The 25,668-nt window shown below is 35.4% G+C and overlaps 3 protein-coding genes and 1 pseudogene across 3 annotated transcripts; all 4 read left to right on the top strand.

Annotated features, from left to right (window-relative positions):
• Nucleotides 1-2,021: 2,021 nt before the first annotated feature.
• Nucleotides 2,022-2,981, top strand: LOC129514929 (olfactory receptor 1044). The gene has a single exon (XM_055333620.1). The coding sequence runs from the start codon at nucleotides 2,022-2,024 to the stop codon at nucleotides 2,979-2,981; it is 960 nt and encodes a 319-aa protein (XP_055189595.1).
• A 4,779-nt stretch (nucleotides 2,982-7,760) lies between these two features.
• On the top strand, nucleotides 7,761-8,664 carry LOC129514896 (olfactory receptor 5AL1-like; annotated as a pseudogene).
• A 3,740-nt stretch (nucleotides 8,665-12,404) lies between these two features.
• On the top strand, nucleotides 12,405-14,979 carry LOC129514895 (olfactory receptor 5AL1-like). Its single transcript, XM_055333587.1, has 2 exons — nucleotides 12,405-12,472; nucleotides 14,040-14,979. Exons 1-2 carry the CDS (start codon nucleotides 12,405-12,407, stop codon nucleotides 14,977-14,979), a joined length of 1,008 nt encoding a protein of 335 aa, XP_055189562.1.
• Nucleotides 14,980-24,708: 9,729 nt separating this feature from the next.
• Nucleotides 24,709-25,668, top strand: LOC129514944 (olfactory receptor 5AL1-like). Its single transcript, XM_055333635.1, has one exon. The coding sequence runs from the start codon at nucleotides 24,727-24,729 to the stop codon at nucleotides 25,666-25,668; it is 942 nt and encodes a 313-aa protein (XP_055189610.1). The 5' UTR covers nucleotides 24,709-24,726.

The raw sequence follows: 25,668 nt of genomic DNA, 5'->3' as shown, positions 1-25,668 counted from the left end.
TATATAATATGCCTTCAAAGATATTTGCATAGATATGTATACCCTCCTTTCAAGATAAGATGAAATGCATACTGAAGTTCTTATAGCTGCCAAACAGTGAAGCCTTCCTCAGCATCTTGGGATCAGAAAATATATATTTTTTTTTCTAGAAAACATTTCTAATCAAAAGCTTGCTTAATTACTTCAGAATGGAATTTAAGTATTGGTAGGATCACTAGTTAGACTTTTAAAAGCTTTAATGATCTACTCATCCCAAGTAATAGTAGTTGGCAGCTATGATCAATATCATCAAAGAGATTATCTTCATCTCCATATCAAGTGGTAAAAACATTCACACACACACAATTTTAAAATGTACTTTTGATTTCCATATTTAGCTTTATGAGGAATATTTACCTTCCCTTGATGTATTCTTTCATCTGTTTCCTGACATAGCAAAATATATTAATTAGGCTATATATCTTGTTTTTGTTAATTATTCTTTGCTAAGACTATATTTGAGGGTCTAAAATTTTAAGACACTCTTTTCCTTTTTTAATTTGAAAGACATATTGCATGTAAAATTTTATGGCTGTCTCCATCTAACAGTTAAGAATTTTCTGTTTTTCTTGTTCAATAACCTCTGTGTTTGAAGACCTGAAGGTATTGTAGCCTGACCCACAAGCACTGTCTACCCTGTTGCCAATGAATTTTCAAAGTGATTACACTGCTTCTCTGTACATTTACCTTTTATGTATCAGAGGAACAATTTTTAACATAATATTTTCTATTTTAAAATCTATTTGTGGAGCCTCTGGGTGGCTCAGCAGTTGAGCGTCTGCCTTTGGCTCAGGTGGTGACCCCAGGACCTGGGATCAAGTCCCACATTGGGCTCCCTGCAAGGAGCCTGTTTCTTCCACTGCCTATGTCTCTGCCCCTCTCTTTCTGTGCCTCTCATGAATAAATAAATAAATCTTTAAAAATAAAATAAAATAATAAAATAAAATCCATTTGTATCTGCCCTGGCCTGGGGATAAACACTTTCCTTTAAATATTCACAGTCCTTTTACACATAAAATAGCATCATTTATAGATTAGAAACAGAGGAACAAACTGAATTTTTGCCATCCTAAAGTTTATGTGATTAGAGAGTGAAAAAGCCAAATTCTATTTTTTTAAAGATCTATTTATCTGAGAGAGGCTAGGGGGTGGATAGAAGGAGAGAGAATCCTGAAGTTGACTCTCCCACTGAGCACAGAGCCCCATGCTGGCTAGATTGCAAGACCCGCAATCATGACCTGTGCAGAAATCAAGAGTCAGCCACTTCACCAACTGAATCACCCAGGCACCCTAACAAAGCCAAATTCTAATACAGGTCCTCCAATTTTAAGAGTTTCTTCTATTATTCTTCTTGACTTAAATCTCAACAAAATACCATCTTTCAATAGTTATCTGTCATTAGAAGAGCAACTGTTCATTATAAAAATGCTAAATGAGCTAGAAGCTCCAGGGCATCTTCTTTCTTTCTCAGAGATGTAATAAATTGGATGAGCCCCAATGGAAATTTTACACTTACTCCTTCAGAAGGTTACCCACGTTTTGAATTTTACCGAACAAGCCAAGAAAGTTCGAGCGCTTTGAAAAGGGACACAATTGCTAGTACATTGCATTGCCATGATTGAAACTTTAGTCTCTTATTTTTGTAACATTGTGATGTAATGATTTATAAGAAGTATTTATTTTTCAGATAGATTTGGTCCTCGTTCACAGTTCTGAAAATGCTTCAGAAAGGTGAAGGTTGAATAGGTGTCTTGTTATATTAAAGGCATAATTTTTGGACTCCACCCTAGAGTGGGGGCCTGGGCTTTGAATCAGCCAATGACCGATGACTTAAACCAGTCAGGACTATGTAATGAAGTCTCCATAAAGGAGACTGGGTTCTGAGAGTTTTGGGTGGGGGAGGAGAGGGAGCTATACATTACATTTGATTTAATTAAAATAGACCTAATTCTCCTCTCCTTATCCAGATACGCCAAAGACACATGGCCCAGAGAAACTGCACCCAAGTGACAGAATTTATTCTCATGGGCCTCACAGATCGTCAGGAGTTGAAGATGCCCCTCTTTGTGGTTTTCTTATCTATCTACCTCTTCACAGTAGTAGGTAACCTGGGTTTGATCCTAGTCATTAGAACAGACTCAAGACTCAACACACCAATGTACTTCTTTCTTAGCAACCTAGCTTTTGTCGATTTCTGTTATGCTTCTGTCATTACACCCAAAATGCTTGGCAATTTCTTGTACAAACAAAATGTTATCTCCTTCAATGCATGTGCTGCTCAGTTAGGCTGTTTCCTGGCCTTCATGACTGCTGAGTGCTTGCTACTGGCATCCATGGCCTATGACCGATACGTGGCCATTTGTAACCCTCTCCTCTACATGGTTGTAATGTCCCCAGGAATCCGCATTCAGCTTGTAGCTGTTCCCTACAGCTATAGCTTCCTGGTTGCACTATTTCATGCCATCCTCACTTTTCGCCTCTCCTATTGTCATTCCAATATCATCAATCATTTCTATTGTGATGACATGCCTCTCCTTAGGCTAACCTGTTCAGACACTCACTCCAAACAGCTGTGGATCTTTGCCTGTGCTGGGATCATGTTCATTTCTTCCCTTTTGATTGTCTTCGTCTCCTATACGTACATTATTTCTGCCATCCTGAGGATGCGCTCAGCTGAGGGCAGGCGCAAGGCTTTCTCCACATGTGGCTCTCACATGCTGGCAGTCACCATCTTCTATGGGACCCTCATCTTTATGTATTTACAGCCGAGCTCAAATCATTCCCTAGACACAGACAAAATGGCCTCAGTCTTCTACACAGTGATCATTCCCATGTTGAACCCCTTGATCTACAGCCTCAGGAATAAGGAGGTGAAAGATGCCTTGAAGAAAGTTATCATCAGTAGAAACCAGGCTTTTATGTTCATGAAATTAAAGAAGTGACTTGAATAAATAGAAAGACTTTTCTTTACAGTCTGGTTTTTCCTCTTCAAAAACTATCAGATGCCTATTTTTAATATGTGATTTCTGTTATATTTGTTCACTGCATACAACTTATTTTTAGTCCATAGGAAATTACTGAGTTTCCCAATTCTCAAATAAAAAAAAAATTGCATAAAAAGCCATTAATTTGGTACATAACTAGTTATAGGCAGAACACGGACAAAAGTTCAGACTCTGCCTCTCCAAATTTCCAGTTCAGAATTCTCTAGCTATATTAACAATATGCCATGTGAAAAGCAAAGATGCATAGTGTAAATACTCTTTTCCTGATATGCTAATTTCTTGGGAAAATATGACAATATAAAACTGTTCCATATTGTAATTTAACAAACCACCTTTATTAAAAAGAATAGTACTACATCCTAACTTTACTCTGTGACTGACTTAACACAACTTTCTACTGACCTGGAAGTCTGGCTTGGTCCCAAAAGGCTAAGTAAACTGCTTTTTGTAAGCCTATGAGATCTCATATAGTTTTTCCAATTAACTAAAATTTAAAAAATAATAATAAAGTAATTTAGGGTTAGTTTCCCAAGGGGATCATCCATTCCAAATTAACTCAAAACAATGGAAACATCATATAACATTTTGCCAGTAGCAAGGATCATAAATTATACTAGGCAAAACTTGGGTGAGTCAATCCTTATTAATCATGGTATAGCTTAAATACAACGAACCCATTGCACAATGTAGCTTATGTATAGGCTTTCACTAGTTTCTCTATTAAATGAGGACAATGATACTCATTTTGGAGGCGTCTTCAAGATAAAACAACATGAGAAGGGTCATAGGAAATGATGGATACCCATATATCAGGTTCCTTCCTTCAATTAGCCTAAAGACCTGAGTTCTAATCCCAGATGTTCTGATGAACTTGAGGAGCAACTTATAAATAAAGATTACTATACACAATTGGTAACTCTGATACAAATAAATATACATACATTTATATTTATAGATTGTATGATCCCTATATGAAGATATTATATGAAATATAGTGATATATAATATAGGTATATATAGATATATAGATATGTATGCATATGTTTCAAATAAATGCAAAGATCTTCTTACAATTTTAAATTACACGGAAAATGGTTTTGAATTTGCAACTCATGCATATTATTAAATTTGTTTTTTTCAATCTAGGGGTCCCATAAATGCTTAATGACCAAAGACTAGGATGCTATTAATAGCCAGAAAGAGAAGATCATATTTAAACTTGCTTCAGGTCAGGGTTCTCTTTATCTTACTGCACGTTTTGATAGATCATAGAGACTCAGGACTGGCTACTCTGATTTATGATTTTCAAAAGTATCTTTCCTTTAAACACATTTACCTACTATTTGAACATTTCTGGCCTGTTTTCTGACAAAACTCCTTCAGCAGATCATGAGTCTGGAAGCTATATACCAAAAGCTTATCATCAACGTCCTTGAATTCACCATTTCGTGTTTGGGCAGGCTGGTGCATTCACTGTGCCACAGCTGTACCATTAAAAAGCATGGATTCCTTGGAGTCTAAAAACCTGAGTATAAAATCTGGGTCTAACTTTGACTGAATCAAAGATCCTAGACAATTTATTCCACTTACAAACTATTCCTCAGTTTCCTCAGCAGTAAGAACATGAGAAACTCCTAACTCTGGGAAAGGGACTAGGGGTGGTGGAGGGGGAGGTGGGTGGGGGGTGGGGGTGACTGGGTGACGGGCACTGAGGGGGGCCTTGATGGGATGAGCATTGGGTGTTATGCTATATGTTGGCAAATTGAACACCAATAAAAAATAAATTTACACACACACACACAAAAGAAAGTGAAAACAATATCATCTGATGAATCTATTGTCATAGGATTTAAAATGGCAATGGAGGGCAGCCCCGGTGGCACAGTGGTTTAGCGCCGCCTGCAGCCCAGGGAGTGATCCTGGAATCCCTGGATCGAGTCCCAGGTCAGACTCCCTGCATGGAGCCTGCTTCTCCCTCTGCCTGTGTCTTTGCCTCTTGCCTCTCTCTCTCCCTGTGTCTCTATGAATAAATAAATAAAGCCTCTATGTGTGTGTGTGTCTCTATGAATAAATAAATAAAATAATAAAAAATAAATAAAAAATAAAATGGCAATGGATTAAAAAACACATTTCAGAGTAAAAGACTTTTTAAATTGACAATTTGTGGGACGCCTGTGTGACTCAGCAATTGTCTGCCTTCAGCTCAGGGTGTAATCCTGGAGTCCCTGGATGGAGTCCTACATCAGGCTCCCTGCATGGAGCCTGCTTCTCCCTCTGCCTAGGTCTCTGCCTCTCTTTCTGTGTGCCTTTCATGAAGAAATAAATAAAATCTTTAAAATAAATAAATAAATTGACAATTTTTAGATATCTTACTCTTAATTTTAAATGCTGAACATTTAGGAAATCACTCAAAGATTTAAGAACTTCAGATTAGAACTGAAGATTTGCTACATAATTTTAATATGAGAAAAAACGGTTGTCATGATTTTTGCTTCAGATCTGGTGATTTTGAAAATTGCTTTTGTCCTCTTTGAGAATCGTTTTTAATTTGTTAACAAATTAGTCCACTTTTGCCACATATCACAATGAACTATTGCCCCCCAAAAATGTGGAATCATGAAGTCATTTTTAGTGGTAAATGATTAGGAACACTTCAAACACCATATGGGCACCAGATAAGCACAAAACATAGGAATAACCAATATGAAAAATTAATTTGTCAGTATTCATAGATGTGGATGCATGGTAACATGAAAATGTACATGTGAAATTGCAATCGAGGTTCTGAAGCTGAGTAGAATGCAAAAGTATAAAGGATGATTTCAATGAGTAGGGAGGGAGGAAGGGCCATAATAGCACCTCATAGGTGTAACTTACAGGTCATAATATGATGTCCATATACAGAAATCATTTAACGATATATAATCTGTTTAGCATGCTGCTCTTTTCAACATGATATACTGGGAAGATTTTAGAATATTAATAACTGTAAACATATTTAAGCTTTTGATCAGCTACTTAATATTGTATTGAGATGTACAATAGCTGAATAACTATCAGAATATATTTAGACAACATTCATTTTTTGGTAAGTAAAAATGAAACCACTCATATACTTGCCTACTTTTATTATTTCCCTAATTGCCTCACATTAAAATCATTGTATCAATGGCAAGACTAACTTAAATAATTTTGATGCTTACTATTACATCGGCTTCCAAGAAGATGAAGACAAATCTCACCTCCGTTGGATGTGTAAGGTTATATTTGTTTTCCTACATCTTTACCAATTGTGGGCATTATCATTCTTTTAATTTGATCAATCTAATGAACAACTTATTGTTAGCTGATCCTTTCATATTTTATAAAATGAACTTTTTCTCTTTGAAATTAATTAGTATATTGGGGAGAGATATTTATAATTATAGATACAAATATATTGTGAAGAGAGACTTATTGATTTTAAGTTTTCTCTAGCATATGGTATAATGTAATATTTCATATTATTTTGCTTATAATACTAACCTACTTTGTGTGACTACTATCAGTGCTTCTCTTAATAGCTTGAAAAAGGTATAATCTGTGTTTATTCCCAACTCCATGTTCATGGCTTCAAGTTTGTAGCTTGAAATCAGTGGTGGTGGGAATATTTACACCATAGAAATCAGAAAATCAACAGATGCTATAAATAAGCATTTTCTTTGAAAGCCAGTTAATAAAGTTCACAGTATATTAACTGTGTCTGTTCTGTCACAGATTCTCACTTTATTTTACATTCTGTAGTTTATAATATAGTTTACTATTTGTAAACATAAATAAATCTCCATTACACTATAAGAAATGTCTAGGCTGTTCTTGCAAGTTTATTTAGTATAGATTTACCCAGCATGCATTATATATCTGAATAAACTTATAAATTTTTCTTCTTTCCTAAATACCATTCCACTAAGAAATAATATGAAACTATGAGTTTATGCAGCTTAAACATAAACAACAGGAACATATAGGGTCAACATTTTGCTAAGTTAAATATTAAATTAAACCCTAGGTTTTAAATTTATTATCTTAAATGGAATCCTAAAAATTTTATTTTCACATTTCCTTGAAGTTACATTTTTACCATAACATCATTTTCATTATATTGACTTGTGACAGAAGAGTTTTCCACAATTGTAACAAATCTAATATTTTTCCACTGAATGTATTGGTGCAGATATAATATCATATACTTTATAAATAATATTTAACCCTTCCTTTATTGCATTGACTAGCCCACTAAGAGTAATATTTAGTGAGACTCATGATTGTTTTAATTCTCAGTTAAGTTGAAATGTTCAGTATTTAATCTTAATATATTACTCTGAAATGTGCTCCCATTTCTTTTATCACTGAAATATTTTTCTGCTAATATGTAATACTAGGTTTTTTCATTGTATATAGGAGATTCCACATTTTAATTCAAGACATTCTGTCTTCTTCATCAATCCCCCAGACCACTGAGCATGTTGGAATTTCTTCCTGGAGCAATTCCCTTAAAACAAAAGCAGGCAGTATTGAAACCTAAGAATGGCTCATAGGACCAGTGAGGATTATCTTTTCAATAAGGTCACCATAAAATAAGTGTGAGTTAAATTCTTAATCCAAGAAGTAGAAGATTATCCAGCATAGCATAGATGTTCTAGAGAAAACAATATGAAATGCTTCTACATATCTTCCATGGCCAAAGGCAATAATTCAGATATAACTGAGTTCAACCTCTTGGGACTCACACAACAGAGCTTCAAGCCCTTCTTTTCAGGGTCTTTCTATTGATTTACTTAATTAGTGTCACGGGTAATCTTGGGTTAATTATGCTAATTCATATCAATTCTCAGCTAATACCCACCTATGTATTTTTTCCTCAGCATCCTACTTTTTTTCCTGGATTTTTGCTAGACCTCTTCTATTTCCCCTAACACCCTGGTGAACCGTCTCCAAGAAATTAAGAGATATCCTTACCTGCTTGTGCCACTCACTTGTGTTACTTTATCATGTTTGTGGTTTGTGAAGTGTATTTGCTCTCCATCATGGCATATGATAGGTATGTCACCATTTGCAACCCTTCACCACTATCATTAACAGAAGGGTCTGTATTCAAATGGTGGTTAGTTCATATTTGTATGGCTTTTCTGTGGGTTTCCTACAGGCAGTCCTTACATTCCACTTATCTTTCTGTAATTCAAATATAATAAATCACTTCTACTGTGATGATGTTCCCCTGGTTGGTCCAGCTTGTTGTAAAACCTATTACAAAGATACCAAAGAACTAGTATTGTTCACACTTACTGTTTAAATACCCTTTGTTCTCTTATTATTATCTTCATCTCCTACATATTCATTCTATTTGCCATTCTGAGGATTAATTCATCTGAAGGTAGGCAAAAAGCATTTTCTACTTGTGCCTCCCCTCTGACTTCCTTCACTATATTTTATAGCACAATCATCTTCATGTATATGCAGCCAAAAACAAGCCATTCTCTAGATACTGACAAGATAGCTTCTGTTTTCTAATATTGTGGTAATCCCCATGCTAAATCCTTTAATGTACAGCCTGAGGAACCAGGAAGTAAAAATGTTTTGAAAAGAATTATGGAAGGGGTGCCTTGGTGGTTCAGTCAGTTAAGCATCTGCCTTTGGCTCTGGTCGTAATCCTAGGGTCCTGGGATGGAGCCCCACATCAGGCTTCCAGCTCAGAGGGGAGCCTGCCTCTCCCTATTCTTTTGTCTGTGCCTCCCCCTGCTTGTACTCTCTCTCTCTGTCAAATAAATAATTAAAATCTTTTAAAAAAGGATTATAGGAAAGGTATCTTCTACTATAAAATAGATGATATATGGTCTAACTGAATACCCTCAGAGTTGGCATGGAAAAGCCACAGTCTGATTTCTGGCCACCTCATTGTCAGATGCAGGTAGATTCTACAGTGCTGGCATCATCAATACTATGTACTCCTGGAACTGATTTTCCCAACAGTTCATCAAGCTACTATAAGTGCATGCTGGTGATCTATAAAGAAGGAAGCCATTGATGAAATAAAATTCAAGAATGTTTTCAATAAGACCTGTTGCTAGAAGACACAATTCTCATTAATGTAAAAAAATGAGCTGACAAATTTCCTTAATTTGTTTACACTTGATCTTAACCAAAAGGCTGAGAAATGATCCTTTCACTTTTAACGCTCATTCTGTAAACATTTTTTAATAACATAATTGGAGAAATGAGTCAGACATTCTGTTAAACGCTGCAATATTCCAAAAGTCCATTTTGATCCCCACATCCTATTTACATGATCTAAATTCTGGACATCTCATTTCTTATTTTTAAGTGACAATTAACTCATTGATATCCATCCTTTATTGATTGATTCAACCACAAATTATTAAAGGTATCATTTAACCAATAATTTATAAGCTTTTTCTTTTAGAAGCTTAGATCTCAAAAAATCCAGATTTGTATGCAAAGGGAAAGGGGAAATACCATCTAGCTGACAGTCTCCTTCAACTTAAATATAAAACATTGAGAGATATCAATTCTCATGAGGATTTCAAAACACAAAAATTTGTCTAGGTGAGGGGAAATAGATACTGTAATGTACTGCTGATAGAAAAATCATGTAATGCCTATGGAGAGATATGTGGCAATATCTAGCAAAATTACTACAGTCAACAATCCCTCTTCTAAGTGTGGGACCCAAGAAATTTAACAAAAATCCCCTACCCCTGGACAAGCAGAGCAGGACTGACTCCATTTTGTGCAGTACCCGCCTTGTGCCGACCTGCTTAGGGCACTGCCCCACCCTAGTCAAACCCAGGGCACACCCTAATCGGAAATCGGCTCAGTGATAGGCCGGTTCAAATGGATACTTTAGGGTAAAATGTAATTCAATCGGCCACCTGCGAGTGGACCAGCATGACTGTGCAACTTTCTGCTTATCCCATTGGCCACTGGCCCCTATAAAGTTGCTCAGCCTCTTAGTCTCGGGGTCCAAGTCCCTGCTCTGCTGTGTCGGGTGCACTTGGACCCAGGCTGAGCTTGTAAATAAACCCTCGTGTGTTTGCATCAGTGTCGGCTCCTCGGTGGTTTCTCGGATTCGCAATCTCGGGCACAACACTAAGAAACTATCTCAAATAAATACTAGCACAAGATGCAAAAGAACACATGTGCAAAGTTATTTGCTGGGATATTATTTATATTAGCAACATATTGGTACCCAAATATCCAATGGTAAGGACAGCTATTCCAGAAATGAGGATGATTCTAGGTGTGCTACATGATGAACATGAGAATATACTATTAAATCATAAAAATATTAAAAAGAAATATCAATATATTACTGAAATAAAAAAGTATATTTCATATGAAAGAAGAAAAGATTATTAAATATTAAAGATTATTATATTTTATATATAAAAATATTATATATATATATATATATGGGACCTGAGTGGCTCAGTTAAGCATCTACGTCTTGACTTTGGCTCGGTCATGATCTCAGGGTCATAAAATCTAGCCCCCTGTAGGGCTCCACACTTAGCATGGAGATTAAGATTGTCTCTTTCCCTCTCCCTCTGCCACTCCCCAGCCTCTCTTTCTCTCTCTCTCTCTCTCTCAAAAAAAAAAAAAAAAAAAAAAAGATATGTGCATGTATTTTATTACATCTGGTTAAAAAAAAAAAAAAAACAACTACATTGAAAGGACAAGTCAAAATGAACAAAAGCAGTTTCCTGTAGGGAAGACAGGGAATGAAGTGAGTGCTGACAGATATGTAACACAATATTATTTTGAAAATATTTTGCCATGCATTTTTGGTTTTAGAGGCATATTGAAATTTTAAGGAATTAAAGAACAAAAGTAAATCCAAAGTGAGAAAAAAAAAGAGACCTTTATTTTAGAAACCTTCTAGTGCATCTCATTTTATTCAAAGCAAAAGGCAAAGGCTTTACATTGACCCACAAAGTTCTGAGTGATGCACTCATGTAAATTCTCAGACTTCATCTCCTTTTCTTCCCTTTGTTTTGCTATGACCTCCTCATCCCTAAGATAACAGCTGTATTTCCTTTACAGGTATTTCTTTGTTTGCTTATCAAATGGACAAAGCATTTTATAAATATTTTTTCAAGGAAGATGAGTGAAAGGTCAATAGGTATATGAAAAGATGTTCAACATCGTTAGTCATGAGGAAAATGCAAATCAAAACCAAAAGGAGATATTACTTCAGACCTCATCTGTTTTCTATTCTGCGTAGATGGTGCTGAGGCTAAACAGCCAGAGTAGTTCAATGCTATGGACACCATTTGTTTTCATTGAAAGCAAATTTAGATAGACAGGTTCATTCACTTCTGAGAATTGACTACAAGGTAGTTCTTGTTGCCCTATGATTTGTATGCATTTAGTTTCCTAGAGACCAAAGAGAATAATGAACATTCTTTTAAATTCATCTTTGCTTTTGGACTGTAATGTCAATCATGACAACGGTTTGAGACATTAATCTCAGACAAAAGATTGCAATGTTTCTAATCAGGAAATTGATTTTTGTTCAATGGTTTTCAAAAACTGCTGTTAAATACAAGGCTCAGGACCTAAAAGTTTATTTTAAATAAATTCATAATTTTAATATGAAACCAATGTGACAAAAGGTAAAGCAGATATAGCAAATAATCGAAGTGGAAATAGCAATTACTCAAACTGTTTTCCCAAAAGAGATCATTAAAATGTTCTTCTACCCTAGATTCTTCCATTAAGTAATAGCCCAGGTGATCTATCACTTCAAGGGAAATAATTTGGTCCCCAAACACTAAACATCAAATAACTTCTTGTTTTTGAATATGTATAATTATATTGTTATCCAATGTTTGTTAAAAATAATGGAATACCCAAAAAAATTTTCCTGAGGGACCACACACACAATATGAAGTTGTCTCTGAATACCCAGATAATGTTAAATGTTACTGGATTCATGAAGATCCCTTTCAGGAGCACTAGACCAGACTACTCAGGAGATTGTGGTTGAACTGAATAACAGTGTATTGAATATTGAAAGATATCAGATCATAGGGAAAATATATCTTGACTTACATATCTATAACTTTATTCACTTAATTATTGAACTGATAGTTATTGACCATCTTCTTGGTATTAGATACTATAAAAGGTAGGTGATTAAATTGGGTATAAAATACAAATATTATTTCTTAGAAATAGCATGTTTAAATTTAGAATGTTCTACAGACATGTTAACCATTGGTTGCCATATAGTGTAGCAAGGGCTATGTTGAAAGAATCAATGTCTGCAAAAATGTATATATGAGGACCACTTAATCTGCCATGAGAGGCCAGGAAAGCCTCCAAAAGGAAATGGTACAACAGAGCACAGAAAGTGTAGTAGAAGAGAAGTAAAAAAAAAAAAAAAAGAAAAAAGAAAAAAAAAAGGGAAGACAAAGGGAAAGTGTTCTGGGCAAAGATAATAATGTGTATAAAATTGTGGCTTACATTCAAATCACTATGGTAGTTTGGAATACCTGTGATATAAATACTATATGAAGAAAATCACAAGAAACCAGCCTGTTCTGAGATGAAGGAATTAGATTTTCAAGAGTTATGTCAGCCTTATTAAAGACCTTAGAATTCTATCTTGGTAGCTAAGGTAAGACATTGAAGGATTATATCACAAGAACATAAAAATGAAGACTGGTCTATAAAAGTTCATATAAGCTAAAATGTGAGGAACAGAAAGACCTAAGAAAGACTGGAAGCAAAAATAAAATTAGGGGTCAGTTGTAGTAAATATGATTGAGAAATTGGGGGTAGATGCCTGTTCCAAGATGTGTAGCTAAAAATGCTAAAGGGGAGAGAGAAAAAATAAAATATTAAGTAAGATAAAGTTTCCAAGGAGATGTTAATCAAAATTTAAGTGAAGGAAGTATTTTTTATATTTTACTATGTTTTATCTATCTTGACCATCTGTGTCCTGATCATGTGAAGTAATATGAGACAATGTCGTGATAAAGGAAAATCAAGTTAACTAATCCTCTGCTGTGCTTAAGAAAGGAAAGGGAATGATTCCAATTTTGCAAGCTTTCATACATTCAGAATCCAGCCTGGCTTTATGGAAATGTTTTATAGAACATATAGAACATGTAGTTGTTCTAAACGCTGCTTCTATTCTAGTCACTTTGGGTCATTTATATACTTGAAGAAAGAAGGCAAAATAATGTCTCCTAATCACTGAAAGCTATTTTACAATATGGAAAATCATTCCCTGGTGTGCTTTTTGCCAAAAGACAAGCCAGAAAAATCGCAGTCCTATTTTTCTTTAATATCAATATTATGTGTGTGTATTGAAAAAAAAGAAAAAGAAACTAGAGGTAAGTAAAAAGAAGAAAATTGTAAAAATTATACCAAATAGGATGCCTATAAATAAATAGTGCTAATATTTTGATTCTGACTTCCCTTTTATATTTTCTCCACTTGATTTCAGTAATCTTTAATATTCTGACAAAATGATGAAATTATAGCAATTTTATGAGATACACTTACAACTTAAATCATTTTGAGATACGCTGTAAAAGCCACTTAGATTCTTAATGTTCCTTTTTATTTATTTATATTTAAAGAAAAATATAGCACAGGCTCTGCCATTGTATTGATTATAAAATTTTAATCAAAATACTCTCTTTCTTCTTCTACAGCTTCCTAGTGGATTTTATATCATGGAACTTCTGTCTGGACCAAATGCTTTCACGTTGAAAGCATAAGTGAAATCCACACACAATACAAAGTGCTTATCCAGATTCTGCTTTGGCTGAATTTAACATAACACCTTGGTTTGCCAGGGCTATCTTCTCACATTGAATTGATTATTTATTCCTTACAGAGTAACGATTATTCAGGGTGTATCTTCTAAAAGAGTTCATTGTAGATTTGTCATTTATTGTTTATTGTCTATTGCTCATCTTTCAGGGCAAAAGGCAATCATTCAGCAGTCACTGAGTTTATTCTCTTGGGCCTCACAGATAATCCGGAGCTTCAGGCCATTCTTTTCTGTGTATTCCTATTGATATACTTAGTTACTGTGTTGGGTAATCTTGGCTTGATTGTGCTCATCCAAATCAGTCCTCAACTTCACACCCCCATGTATTTTTTCCTCTGTCATCTGGCTTTTGTTGATTTTTATGGTACCTCTGCCATCACTCCAAACACACTGGTGAACTCTCTACGTGGAATTAAAAGTATGCCATTTTATGCATGTGCCACTCAAGTATGTTGCTTTATCACATTTTCAGTTTGGGAATTACTAATGCTCTCTGTCATGGCCTATGACCGGTATGTGGCCATCTGTAGCCCTCTACTCTACATCATTCTCATGCCCAAGAAACTCTGCATCCAGTTGGTCACTAGTTCTTATATTTATGGATTCACTGTGGGGCTCATACAAACAATGGTTACGTTCCACATGTCTTTCTGTGGCTCCAATGTGGTCAACCAGTTCTACTGTGATGATGTTCCCTTGATTGCTCTGGCCTGCTCTGACACTCAAGTCAAAGAATTGATGTTGCTCATCATTGCTGGGTTCAATGTCTTCTGCTCTCTTATCATTGTTCTTATATCCTATGGGTTCATTGTCTTTGCCATCTTAAAGATCCATTCTGCTGCAGGAAGACAAAAAGCCTTTTCTACCTGTGCTTCTCACCTGTTTTCTATTACTATGTATTATGGTACCCTCAGCTTTATGTACCTGCGCCCCAAGTCAAGCCACTCACTGGATAAAGACAAATTTGCCTCAGTATTCTATGCAGTGGTGATTCCCATGCTAAACCCGTTAATTTACAGCTTGAGGAATCAGGAGGTAAAAAATGCCTTCAAGAAAATATTTGAAAAGGTATATTCTAGTAATCGATAATGAGTTGTGTTATTCCTAAAAAATGCTGAATATTAAGAATGTTTCAATGAAGGCTTGTACATGGTACAGTGCCAGTAAATGTAGAAATGTTTGTTCTCTGAAGCTCAGTTCTCTGATCTCTAGTTCCTTGAAAAAAATAGGTGTTTTCTTGGTTTTCTTACACATTACTCATTCAATGATTGAATTCTAAAAAAGAGATAAAACCAACCATTCTGTTTTTCCATGAGACCCTTCACAACAGAGACAAAGAACAAAGCACCTTAAAATTGTAACTTTATCTTATTTCACTGTAATGTTTAGAATTTTAGGTGGTCTTGTGACACATCAACTATACAGATGTTACTGAAAATACCAGCTACGATTTTCTTCCATAGTTGAACTGGAGTAAAAAATAACAAGATGCTAGAAACATCAGGGTGCAGGTGTCCTGGCGTTTCATTGTATCTGAATCTTTGAGGTAAATCCCTAACAGTGCAATTGTTGGGTCATAGGGCAGGTCTATTTTTAACTCTTTGAGGAACCTCCACACAGTTTTCCAGAGTGGCTGCACCAGGTCACATTCCCACCAACAGTGCAAGAGGGTTCCCTTTTCTCCGCATCCTCTCCAACATTTGTGGTTTCCTGCCTTGTTAATTTTCCCCATTCTCACTGGTGTGAGGTGGTATCTCATTGTGGTTTTGATTTGTATTTCCCTGATGGCAAGTGATGCAGAGCATTTTCTCATGTGCATGTTGACCATGTCTATGTCTTCCTCTGTGAGATTTCTCTTCATGTCTTTTGCCCATTTCATGATTGGATTGTTTGTTTCTTTGGTGTTGAGTTTAAGAAGTTCTTTATAGATCTTGGAAACTAGCCCTTTATCTGATACGTCATTTGCAAATGTTTTCTCCCATTCTGTAGGTTGTTTTTTAGTTTTGTTGACTGTACCCCGATGTTTCTAGCAGCAATGTCCACAATAGCCAAACTGTGGAAGGAGCTTCGGTGCCCATCGAAAGATGAATGGATAAAGAAGATGTGGTTTATGCATACAATGGAATATTCCTCAGCCATTAGAAACGACAAATACCCACCATTTACTTCAACGTGGATGGAACTGGAGGGTATTATGCTGAGTGAAGTAAGTCAATCGGAGAAGGACAAACAGTGTATGTTCTCCTTCATTTGGGGAATATAAATAATAGTGAAAGGGAATATAAAGGGAAGGGAGAAGAAATGTGTGGGAAATATCAGAAAGGGAGACAGAACATAATGACTCCTAACTCTGGGAAACGAACTAGGGGTGGTGGAAGGGGAGGAGGGTTGGGGGTGGGGGTGAATGGGTGACGGGCACTGAGGGGGACACTTGACGGGATGAGCACTGGGTGTTATTCTGTATGTTGGTAAATTGAACACCAATAAAAAATTAATTTATTAAAAAAATAACAAGATGGTTGTTTGAAGGGTTTTGGTTTTGAAATGCCTGATAAGTGACCTTTCTCTTTACTTTAAATGTCCCTATTGATATGGTTAAACATTTTTTAGAAGACTTTATTTTTGTAGAGCACTTCTAAGTTTACCACAAAACTGAGAGAAAGATACAGAAACTTCTCACAGATCCCTAGTGCCACACCTGCACAGACACGCCCCCCCCCCCATTATCAACATCTTTCAGCAGAAAGGTACATTTGTCACAATGGATGAAACTATATTGACATATTATAATCATCCAAAGTCCATAGTTCATCTTAGGTTTCACTCTTGGTGCTGTACATTGTATGGGTTGGGACAAATGTACAATGACTTATATCCATCATTATGATATTTATTATACAGAGTATTTTCATTGCCTTAAAAATCCTCTGTGCTTTATTTATTCATCTGTCCTCCACTGCTCCCACCACTGACAACTGCTAATCTTTTTTATTGTCTCTGCGGTTTTGCCTTTTCTAGAATGTCATAGAGTTAGAAACATATAGCATGCAACCTTTTCAGATGGGCCTTTTTTCACTTGGTGATAATTGGTGTTTCCTCCATGCTTTTCATGGCTTGATAGTTCATATATATATATATATATATATATATATATATATATATATATATTTTACTACTGAAGACCTTCTACTGTCTGAATGTACCACACTTTATTTACCCATTCCCCCACCAAATGACAGCTGCTTCCAAGTTTTGGTAATTAGGGATAAAGCTGCTATAAACATCAGTGTGCTTATTTCTGTGTGGATAGAAGTTCTGCACTCCTTTGGTTAAATATCAATGAACACAACTGCTGGATCATATGGCAATAGTGTGTTTAGTTTTGTAAGCAATGCCAAATTCTCTTGGCTCAATATTTTAATATGACTTTTCAAGCATTTCCCCTTCTATATTTCCCTCACATTCACCCAGGCCTTTGGCTGCACTAGTTATTCCTGAATGGGGTGACATAACCCTTATGCCACTTAGTTACTGAGAATCTAATTACCGTGTCCTTCTTAATGTGTACTTTTTGCAGTTGCCCATTGGCACTGACATTATCACTGGGCATAGAAGTTCTAAAGATGCTTTGTGAATTCCTCTGTTCCAGGTATAGTTTTCCTGGCCCAATTGTGTGTTGGCACCCCTATCTTCTTATGTTAATTAGAACTGACTGCCTTAGCCAGCACACCAATTCATTCCTGGCCTGCTGCTCCATTGGCATAAAGTTGTCACAGATTGCAGCTTGTTAAAAGAGTCGTTGAGACCCTGGTGGAAATATTTGCCTTCTGAAATCCCAAAACTATAACCTAGAATAGACTAATATTGTAGGAAGAGGAAATAAAAATTCGGAAATTGGGTCACAGAATGTAATTACAAGAAGGGCCAATCCTAAAACCACTTCTTCATTCCTAGACCCATGATTGTATGCTATTGAAGACACCATAACCTATATTGTCACTGGTTTGTAACCTACAGTGTATCATGGAGGACTGTGCTCTACGTAGCTGAGCTGTCAATATGCCATTCAGATTTCTTGTCAAGTCAGCTCATTGTTGGTAACAAGATACATGTTAAGATTATTCATTATATGCCATGGTCATATCAAACTTTTGCTGTTGTAAAATATACTTCTTCTGAAACAATATTCTGTTATTTACCATTCCAGTGAATTAGGTATCCTTTAAGCTGTGGGAAGGAAGTACTCCTTCCTTCAATCTATTGATTTCAGTATGAACAAATTGCTGTGCCCTTCAATACTAAGGTAGTTTGATATAATTGACTTACCACAGTGTTTCTGACTTGTCTCTCAAAAGAATGATGGCGTATTTAGGACTCAGCAGAGGTTCCTGCTTCTAACAGATTGGACACCCAATGTTGGTAGTGGTAGAAGGCAGCCCATGTTATTGGATGCATTCATAGGCTTCATTCCTAACATTGTGGCTACTCTGCTTGGTGTCACAGATAGTCCTGGGATTGCAAGAGAGAAGAGTAGGTGGCTTCTCTCTATATGATAGGTTCTTTAGGCCTCCTCATTGTTCCAAACCCTTTACTATAGTTACCTTTTAGTAGTAAAAAAATTATATCAGCCTGTTTTGTACCCACTCCTACAAATTCATCTAAAATCCTTTCCCCTAGAATGCCATATTTTTGGAGATTTGTTATTCTCAGTCCCTTTGCCAACTGTCCAACAGTATTTATCACTGTCTATGAATCAGTGTGCATCATTCCTTTGGGCCAAATTTTCTCCATATTAACTTAAAGAAAATGTACTTAGGAAACTACTGTACTCTGAATATTTTCAGGTTTTTCCTCCAAAATTTTGACTCCTATATGTTATGAAAGCATCAAGAGATCTTGCCACTCACAGTTCACCAGGTGTGATTAGCAAGATTCTATCAATATGATAAACTTATATTATGCTTTGTGAAATATCAATATGATAAAAGCCCAAATGGACATTTTTATGTTTTTTGAGTATAATTGACAAGTAAAAGTCATATATATTTAAGAAATATGAATTTATATTTTTATTTCACTTAGCATAACATCTTCCAGGTACGTGAACAAATTTTGAAAGTAAAGAGTTTACATATCCTTGAAGAAGTCTGCCATAAATAATTATTTTTTTCTCTTTTTTGGAAGAGAAACTAAGGGTAGGAAATTCTTCATTGATCCATATTAGCATATGCATTATTCTCAAGTTAAATAATTATTAAGCTTGTGTGGTGTGCATTATCTCCATTTTATAAACAACTGAATTTTAAAAATAATAGTAACTTGTTCAAGAACACATAGCTTATATGTAGCAAAGTTAGGATTTGGGGTCAAATGCTTCTGAGTTCAAAATTCATGGGTTTTAATACTCTCAGACATTGACTAATAATGATTCAAGGTGCCATATTTTTTGTAAGTTCATTTTACTTAAGTGCCTTGAGGCAGATTTGGGAAAATCATAGTTGTGGTAGATTATTACCACATAGTCCACACAAATCCCTATGTCTATATTCACACACTTGTATAGTTACCTTTCTTATGGACTCTGGTCCTTTGACTTCCTTTATAAAACAAAATGCTCACAAGTGATGCTACACTGTAATTTCTAAGGCTTAACTCTTTCTCTGTGGGAATGCTAAATTTTAGAGCCCAAACACCATATTGTTGGAAGCCCAAACTAGACACCTGGAAATGTCACTTGCATAAAAGAAAATATTCCAGCTGGCAGCCTCACCAAGTGTCAGTTGTGATCAAAATTATTTGGGCCATACATCCATCCTACTGCCCAATTGCTACCATAGGGGAAGGATTGTCTAGTGAGCCCACAGAGTCACAAGATAACAAATCATGGTTTCTTTAGGCCTTCAAGGTTTGGGGTGTTTTCTTGTATTGCAACAGATAGTTGAAACAATAATACAGAAAGAATTGAAATTTTTAAAGATTAAATTAGTTCTGGGGTGCCTGGGTGGTTCAGTCAGTTAAGCAGCCAACTGTTGATTTCAACTCAATCACAATTTCACAGTCATGAGATGGAGCCCCACATCAGGCTCCACATTGGTATTGGTTGTGAAAACTGTTAAGATTCTCTCCCTCCTTCTCCATCTGCCCCTCCCTTACCTCTCCCTCTCCAAAAAAAGAAATAAATAATAATAATAATAATAATAATAATAATATAATAAAATAAATTTGTTCTAAGTATAAATCCTAAAAATAGATTTTATGATTTTGACAGAAGGAAAAAGTTGAAAATATCTTTCTAAAACAAAAATGAACATATTCTCAGAGGCTCATAGCTGTGTACATGCTGATAGATGTTTCTCAAGTCTCTGAAGAAAGAGACTTGAGTATAATTACTAAAGATTAGTTTTAAAAACTGCAAAAAAATACAAAATAAAAATAAAATGCAGAATATTAAAATGCAAAAGTATGGTGGCTTCTGTAGAATTTATGTTTTAGATTTTCGTTGCTATTTTAATTCTGTTGGGTATAATGGGCTATAAAAACTCAATAAAGCAATATTCCTAGGATAAAATATTTACATGTAATAAGACAATTGTTATTTTTTTCTTTTATAAAAATAAACAATTGTCTATGATTTTCTATGTATCTTTCTATGAATCACTCTATACATATTTGTATATGTGGAATAGAGAGAAACAGAGTCTGCTAAAGAGTTTGAAGAGGAGTGTTCATTTCTCTGCGGTTAGCTTGCCTTAAATGCTTTCCTAAAGGCTTCAGGAAACAAAATGAAGTTCATTTTAAGTCATGTTCCTCTCTGACCAGAACTTTCAAACAATTAATCAGATTAAGTTAAATGTACCTCCAGGTGGATAAGAAATACATGGTTTAACTATCATTTGCCTACAGCTCAACAGATACTAACTTTCAGATGTAGGGTTGGATCTTTGGTGCAATTTAAATCAGTATTTGATAGCCTTGCAAAGTTCAACAGCAAGCTAATGAACTTTGATTGAATGCATATTGCTACCTATTACTAAATTTTGAAATTTAGTAAAATTCATACTGAAAGAAAAAAACTAAATAAAATATACTTAAATATTGTGTGAGTTTTTTTCCCCATGTGTTAAAATAATCTTTGTGTTAGTTATTAGTTCTTTATTATAACTGGGCTCAGCACAGTAATATGAAATTTCAAATGATTGTTCCTTGAATGTTAAGCAAATAGTATCCCAAAAGATTAACCTTAACATAATTGCTCATGCTTGTGAAACATCACCTTGTTTTGTTTTTCCAGAAATTGCTTAAACTGATGTAATACAAAGAAAATGTATTTAAAATGTAGAGGGATCAACAAATAATACAAAATATACTTCCTGTACTTTAGTAATGTTAAGTATTCACAGAATTTGCCTCTAGTATGTTGGACTCTTTTTGTTTATACTGTGGGTCACTAAAAGGAAGTATGTAGTAGGGGAAAAATATCAAGGTAATTGAGGTAGTAGAAAAGGGTCTGAAGTAATACAAACTTTGTGTTTATTTTTTCCATTATTCTACTATTATATTGGGACCATCTATGAATTGCTGAGTCCTACAAGATATTAGAGGGAAAAATGGGAAAATATAAAACTATCTTTGTTTTCTAGGAATTTGACATTTAGAGCAGGTTACAAACAAATTAACAGAAGAATGAATTGTTGGATTAAACACTTGAGAAGTAATGAAACACATCTAGAAAAAAAGGGAAATTTCACCTGAGATCTGAAGGATAAATAGAAAGATTGTAGCCAACTAGAGGACAGAGGAGTACTCTGACCCAACTGTGTACAAAATCCAGTCACATCTGAGAAACGAATAGTCTGCTACATGGCTGGAACACAGAGATTACATGTCAGAAATTACACTTAAGGCACTACTGCACAGAAAGAGTGCAAGACTTCTGGATAAAATAAATGTTAGAGGGCAATAATCTGGAAATTTTTGAGAGTCCTAAACAAAAGAATATAGAAGGTGTTAGAACTACACAGATTTTTTAAACAAGTTAAATAATTAGTAGTGTTTAATAATGCATTGCTTATTGATGGAAGTTAGATATATGAATAATTTTTTCTTGGTTTCTTATGTGGATAACTGGTTAAGAAACAACACCATTCACTGAGTTAGAAAAAACATGCATATGAGCAGGATAGGGTGAGCCTTGGATTGCTGAATTTTCTTTTGAACCTACTAAATTTAGGTGCATTGGGTATACCTAAATTAAGTAGTCTGGGAACCTATTAAATATATATACTTGGAGTTCAGAGGAGAAATCTGACCTGGAAACTTCAATTTTTGTATTACCAGCATATAAATGATAATTTTCCCTATAGCATTAGATGAGCACTCTCAGGAGAAATGTGAAAAAATGACATGAGTTGGCTGAGGAAAGAACTGCAGAGTAATAGTCTATTTAAAGCATAAACAAGGGAAGCAGAGCCATCAAGGAATAAAAGTACACAGAAATATAGGAAAACCCAAAGATTCTAGTAACTTGGAAACAAAACCAAACCAAACCCAAAGGTTATCATGAGGAAAGCTGATGTCAAAGATGTCTGATGTTACCAAGATGCCATAAAAAGATGTCCTCACTGTCTTTGGGAATAAGAAGAGCATTGTTGAACCTGGAATGAGTTGTTGCATTGCCATTATGCTGAGAACAGATTTCAGAATACGGTTGACTGATATATCAACGTGAAGGATGAAGTAATGACTTTTCCAGGATGTTTAGTACTGCAGGGATAAAGAAAAGAGCTTAATGGAAGATAAAGGAAAAGAAGTCAGAAGTCACTGGTGAGGCTTTTTGCATATTTTAAGATTGGTGGGAAAGACTGAATTGATAGAGGAAGAAGAAATGGAAGACATAAAAGTTTGGGAACAAAAATATAAATTTAGAAAATAACAGCCCCACTCCCCAAATAGTGGAAAGGCTAGATGTGAAAGAAGGCAGTTTTGCATCACTGGTGACAGGAAGTTGAGAAATGTTCTATTTTATGGCCATAAGTCTCTCTGTGAGGTCAGAACTGTTAACTACTGATAGTAAGGGGATGGTACAGGAGTATGAAGGCATCCAAAGGGTATGAAATGACTGCAGGCAGACTGAGATACAAACAGTGTTCTGCAAAAGAGCAGGTCAAGTAAGTGACTACTTGATTTTAAATATAATACATTTTTTACATGTATTACATGTACAAATGTATTACAAATGCATTTTAATAATTCACTTTTGCCTAAATGGTGTTCTTGGTAGTTCAGGAACAATCATAAAGACAGGAATATTTCAAAATACCCAAATTTTGGTATATCTGGGAGGAAATAGGGACAGAAAATTTGGATGCAGTTAAGAGTCATTGTAGTAACCCATCACAGAGTAAGAGTTAAATAAAGGAGTTGCCAATAGATTCAGGATAATGAGTAAAGTTAAAGAAATGGTGACATGTATCCATAAAGGAAAAGTTGTAGTGTCATAACTGATGTGAAAAAAAAGGGTAGAAAGCTGTGATCATAAGATAATGTTTTGATTTTGGATGTTTAGCATTAATCCAGTTCGAGATAAAATAATTTTCAAAATGGAACCATGACAGTAGGATGCCCAAGTAGAATGGTGGTGAGAGCACTGATATCAAGATCAAGAATCTGGGAAGCCATATTTTTAAATATGTGGGGTGTATGGGCACGGACAACAACTTTGTGGCAGAGGTACAGTGATATTAGTACCTGAGTCTTCAAGGAGTAAGAGGGAGGGACCCGGACACGGACCCAAATACGTATGATAACAATAAATATGGGTATAAGCCTTGAAGCATCAGGGTAGTTAGCACAAGTGCAAGACATAATAATAAATAAGGACACTGTTCCAAACATGAACAATGCCTTATCTTACCTGCCAGATTTGAAATACGTGGATAGTTTCATTCAGATGGAGTGGCCTGTGAAGAAGTGACCTGGAAAGAAGTAGGTTTTCGAGGGGGACCCAAATTTTGGTTTAAGGAAAGGAAAATAAAATGATTGAAGATGTGGGAGAGCTTTGTAATATCGGAGTAAGAGCTACCCACACTCCAATACATCAGAGAAGTATCCATACTGAAAGAATAAGAGCTGGGAGAGAAAGATATGAGATCACAGCTTGTGAGGCAATGGAAGAACTCTTCAAAGTACTGTCTAAAGAATAACCACCTGGGGCACCTGGGTAGCTCAGATGGTTAAGTGTGGGACTTTTTCACCTGTTAATTCACAAATACTACATGACATTGTAGGAAAACTAGAAATAATAGTAAGAGAACAACATAAAACAAAAATTATACTGAATATTTGGTATAGAGGTCATAAGTACGCAAAATTTTGTATATGACTTTTCATATTACCTTTTCTGGCATCGATTTTTTTGAATTTTTGTTTCCTGTTGATTAAAAATTTCAAAGGAATTAGTATGATTTTATTTAATCTATTTCAACAATTTAAAAATATTTTATCTATTTCACATAATGCTCAATCTTTATTTTCCTCTATTAAAAATAGTTATGACATAGATCCTTCAATTCTGTAATAATTTAAATAAAATACCGTCTTTCTGTTTTTACAAATCCACCCAGAGTTTTATCTTTTTGAATTGCTGCCTAGGACAAATGACTTCATTTTGAAGCCAGAACTAACATGAAGATTCTCCTGTGAATGTGTTCAAGATCGGATCATGGTGGGTCAGAACCATCTCCTAACCTCTGCTTGATTATTGCCAATGGAGACAAGAATATTCAGAACATATGCCCTGGAGGATTTAAAAAAAAAAAAAACTTTAAAATCTCTTCCATGGCTAGAGGCAATCATTCAGTAGTATCTGAGTTTATCCTCTTGGGGCTCACTGATAATCCAGAGCTTCAAGCCATTCTCTTTGGTATATTCCTAATCATCTATTTAGCTAGTGTCATGGGTAATCTCGGTATGATTGCGCTCATCCAAGTCAGCCCTCAGCTTCACACACCCATGTACTTTTTTCTCAACCACCTGGCTTTTGTTGATTTTTGTTTTACTTCATCTGTCACCCCAAACACCTTGGTGAATTTTCTGTGTGATGTGAAAAGTATAACATTTTATGCATGCGCCCTTCAGGTGTGCTGCTTCATCACATTTGTAGTTTGTGAACTGTATTTGCTTGCAATCATGGCCTATGATCGGTATGTGGCCATCTGCAACCCTCTACTCTACATCATTCTCATGCCTAGAAAGTTCTGTAATCGAATGATTGCTAGCACATATGCTTATGGATTCACAGTGGGTCTCATACAGACAGTGGCAACATTCCGCTTGTCTTTTTGTGGCTCCAATGTGATCAACCACTTTTATTGTGATGATGTTCCCTTGGTTGCTCTGGCCTGCTCTGACACTCACCTCAAAGAGCTGATGTTGTTCATCATTGCTGGATTCAATACCCTCTGCTCTCTACTACTTGTAATAATTTCTTATATCTTCATCTTCTTTACCATCCTAAGGATCCATTCTACTGAAGGAAGACAGAAAGCCTTTTCTACATGTGCTTCCCACCTAACCTCCATCACAATATTTTATGGGACAATCATTTTTATGTACCTACTGCCCAAGTCAAGCCATTCTCTGAACAGAGATAAATTTGCTTCAGTGTTTTATGTGGTAGTGATTCCCATGTTAAACCCATTGATCTACAGCTTGAGAAATCAGGAGGTAAAAAATGCACTGAAAAGAGTTATAGCAAAGTTGTGTTTGGCTGTCAAATAA

This window comes from Nyctereutes procyonoides, unplaced genomic scaffold (assembly GCF_905146905.1).
Source record: "Nyctereutes procyonoides isolate TBG_1078 unplaced genomic scaffold, NYPRO_anot_genome, whole genome shotgun sequence".
NCBI classification, from domain to species: Eukaryota; Metazoa; Chordata; class Mammalia; order Carnivora; family Canidae; genus Nyctereutes; species Nyctereutes procyonoides.
This window is presented reverse-complemented; position numbering and strand designations above follow the sequence as displayed.

What these genes read in the sequence shown, in the direction of transcription:
- LOC129514929 (XM_055333620.1), top strand. Translation starts at nt 2,022, where the DNA reads ATGGCCCAGAGAAACTGCACCCAAGTGACAGAATTTATTCTCATGGGC.
- LOC129514895 (XM_055333587.1), top strand. Translation starts at nt 12,405, where the DNA reads ATGAGAGGCCAGGAAAGCCTCCAAAAGGAAATGGTACAACAGAGCACA. An exon ending in GAAAGTGTAGTAGAAGAGAA is followed by an intron (nt 12,473 to 14,039) that starts GTAAAAAAAAAA and finishes CTCATCTTTCAG; the next exon opens with GGCAAAAGGCAATCATTCAG.
- LOC129514944 (XM_055333635.1), top strand. Translation starts at nt 24,727, where the DNA reads ATGGCTAGAGGCAATCATTCAGTAGTATCTGAGTTTATCCTCTTGGGG.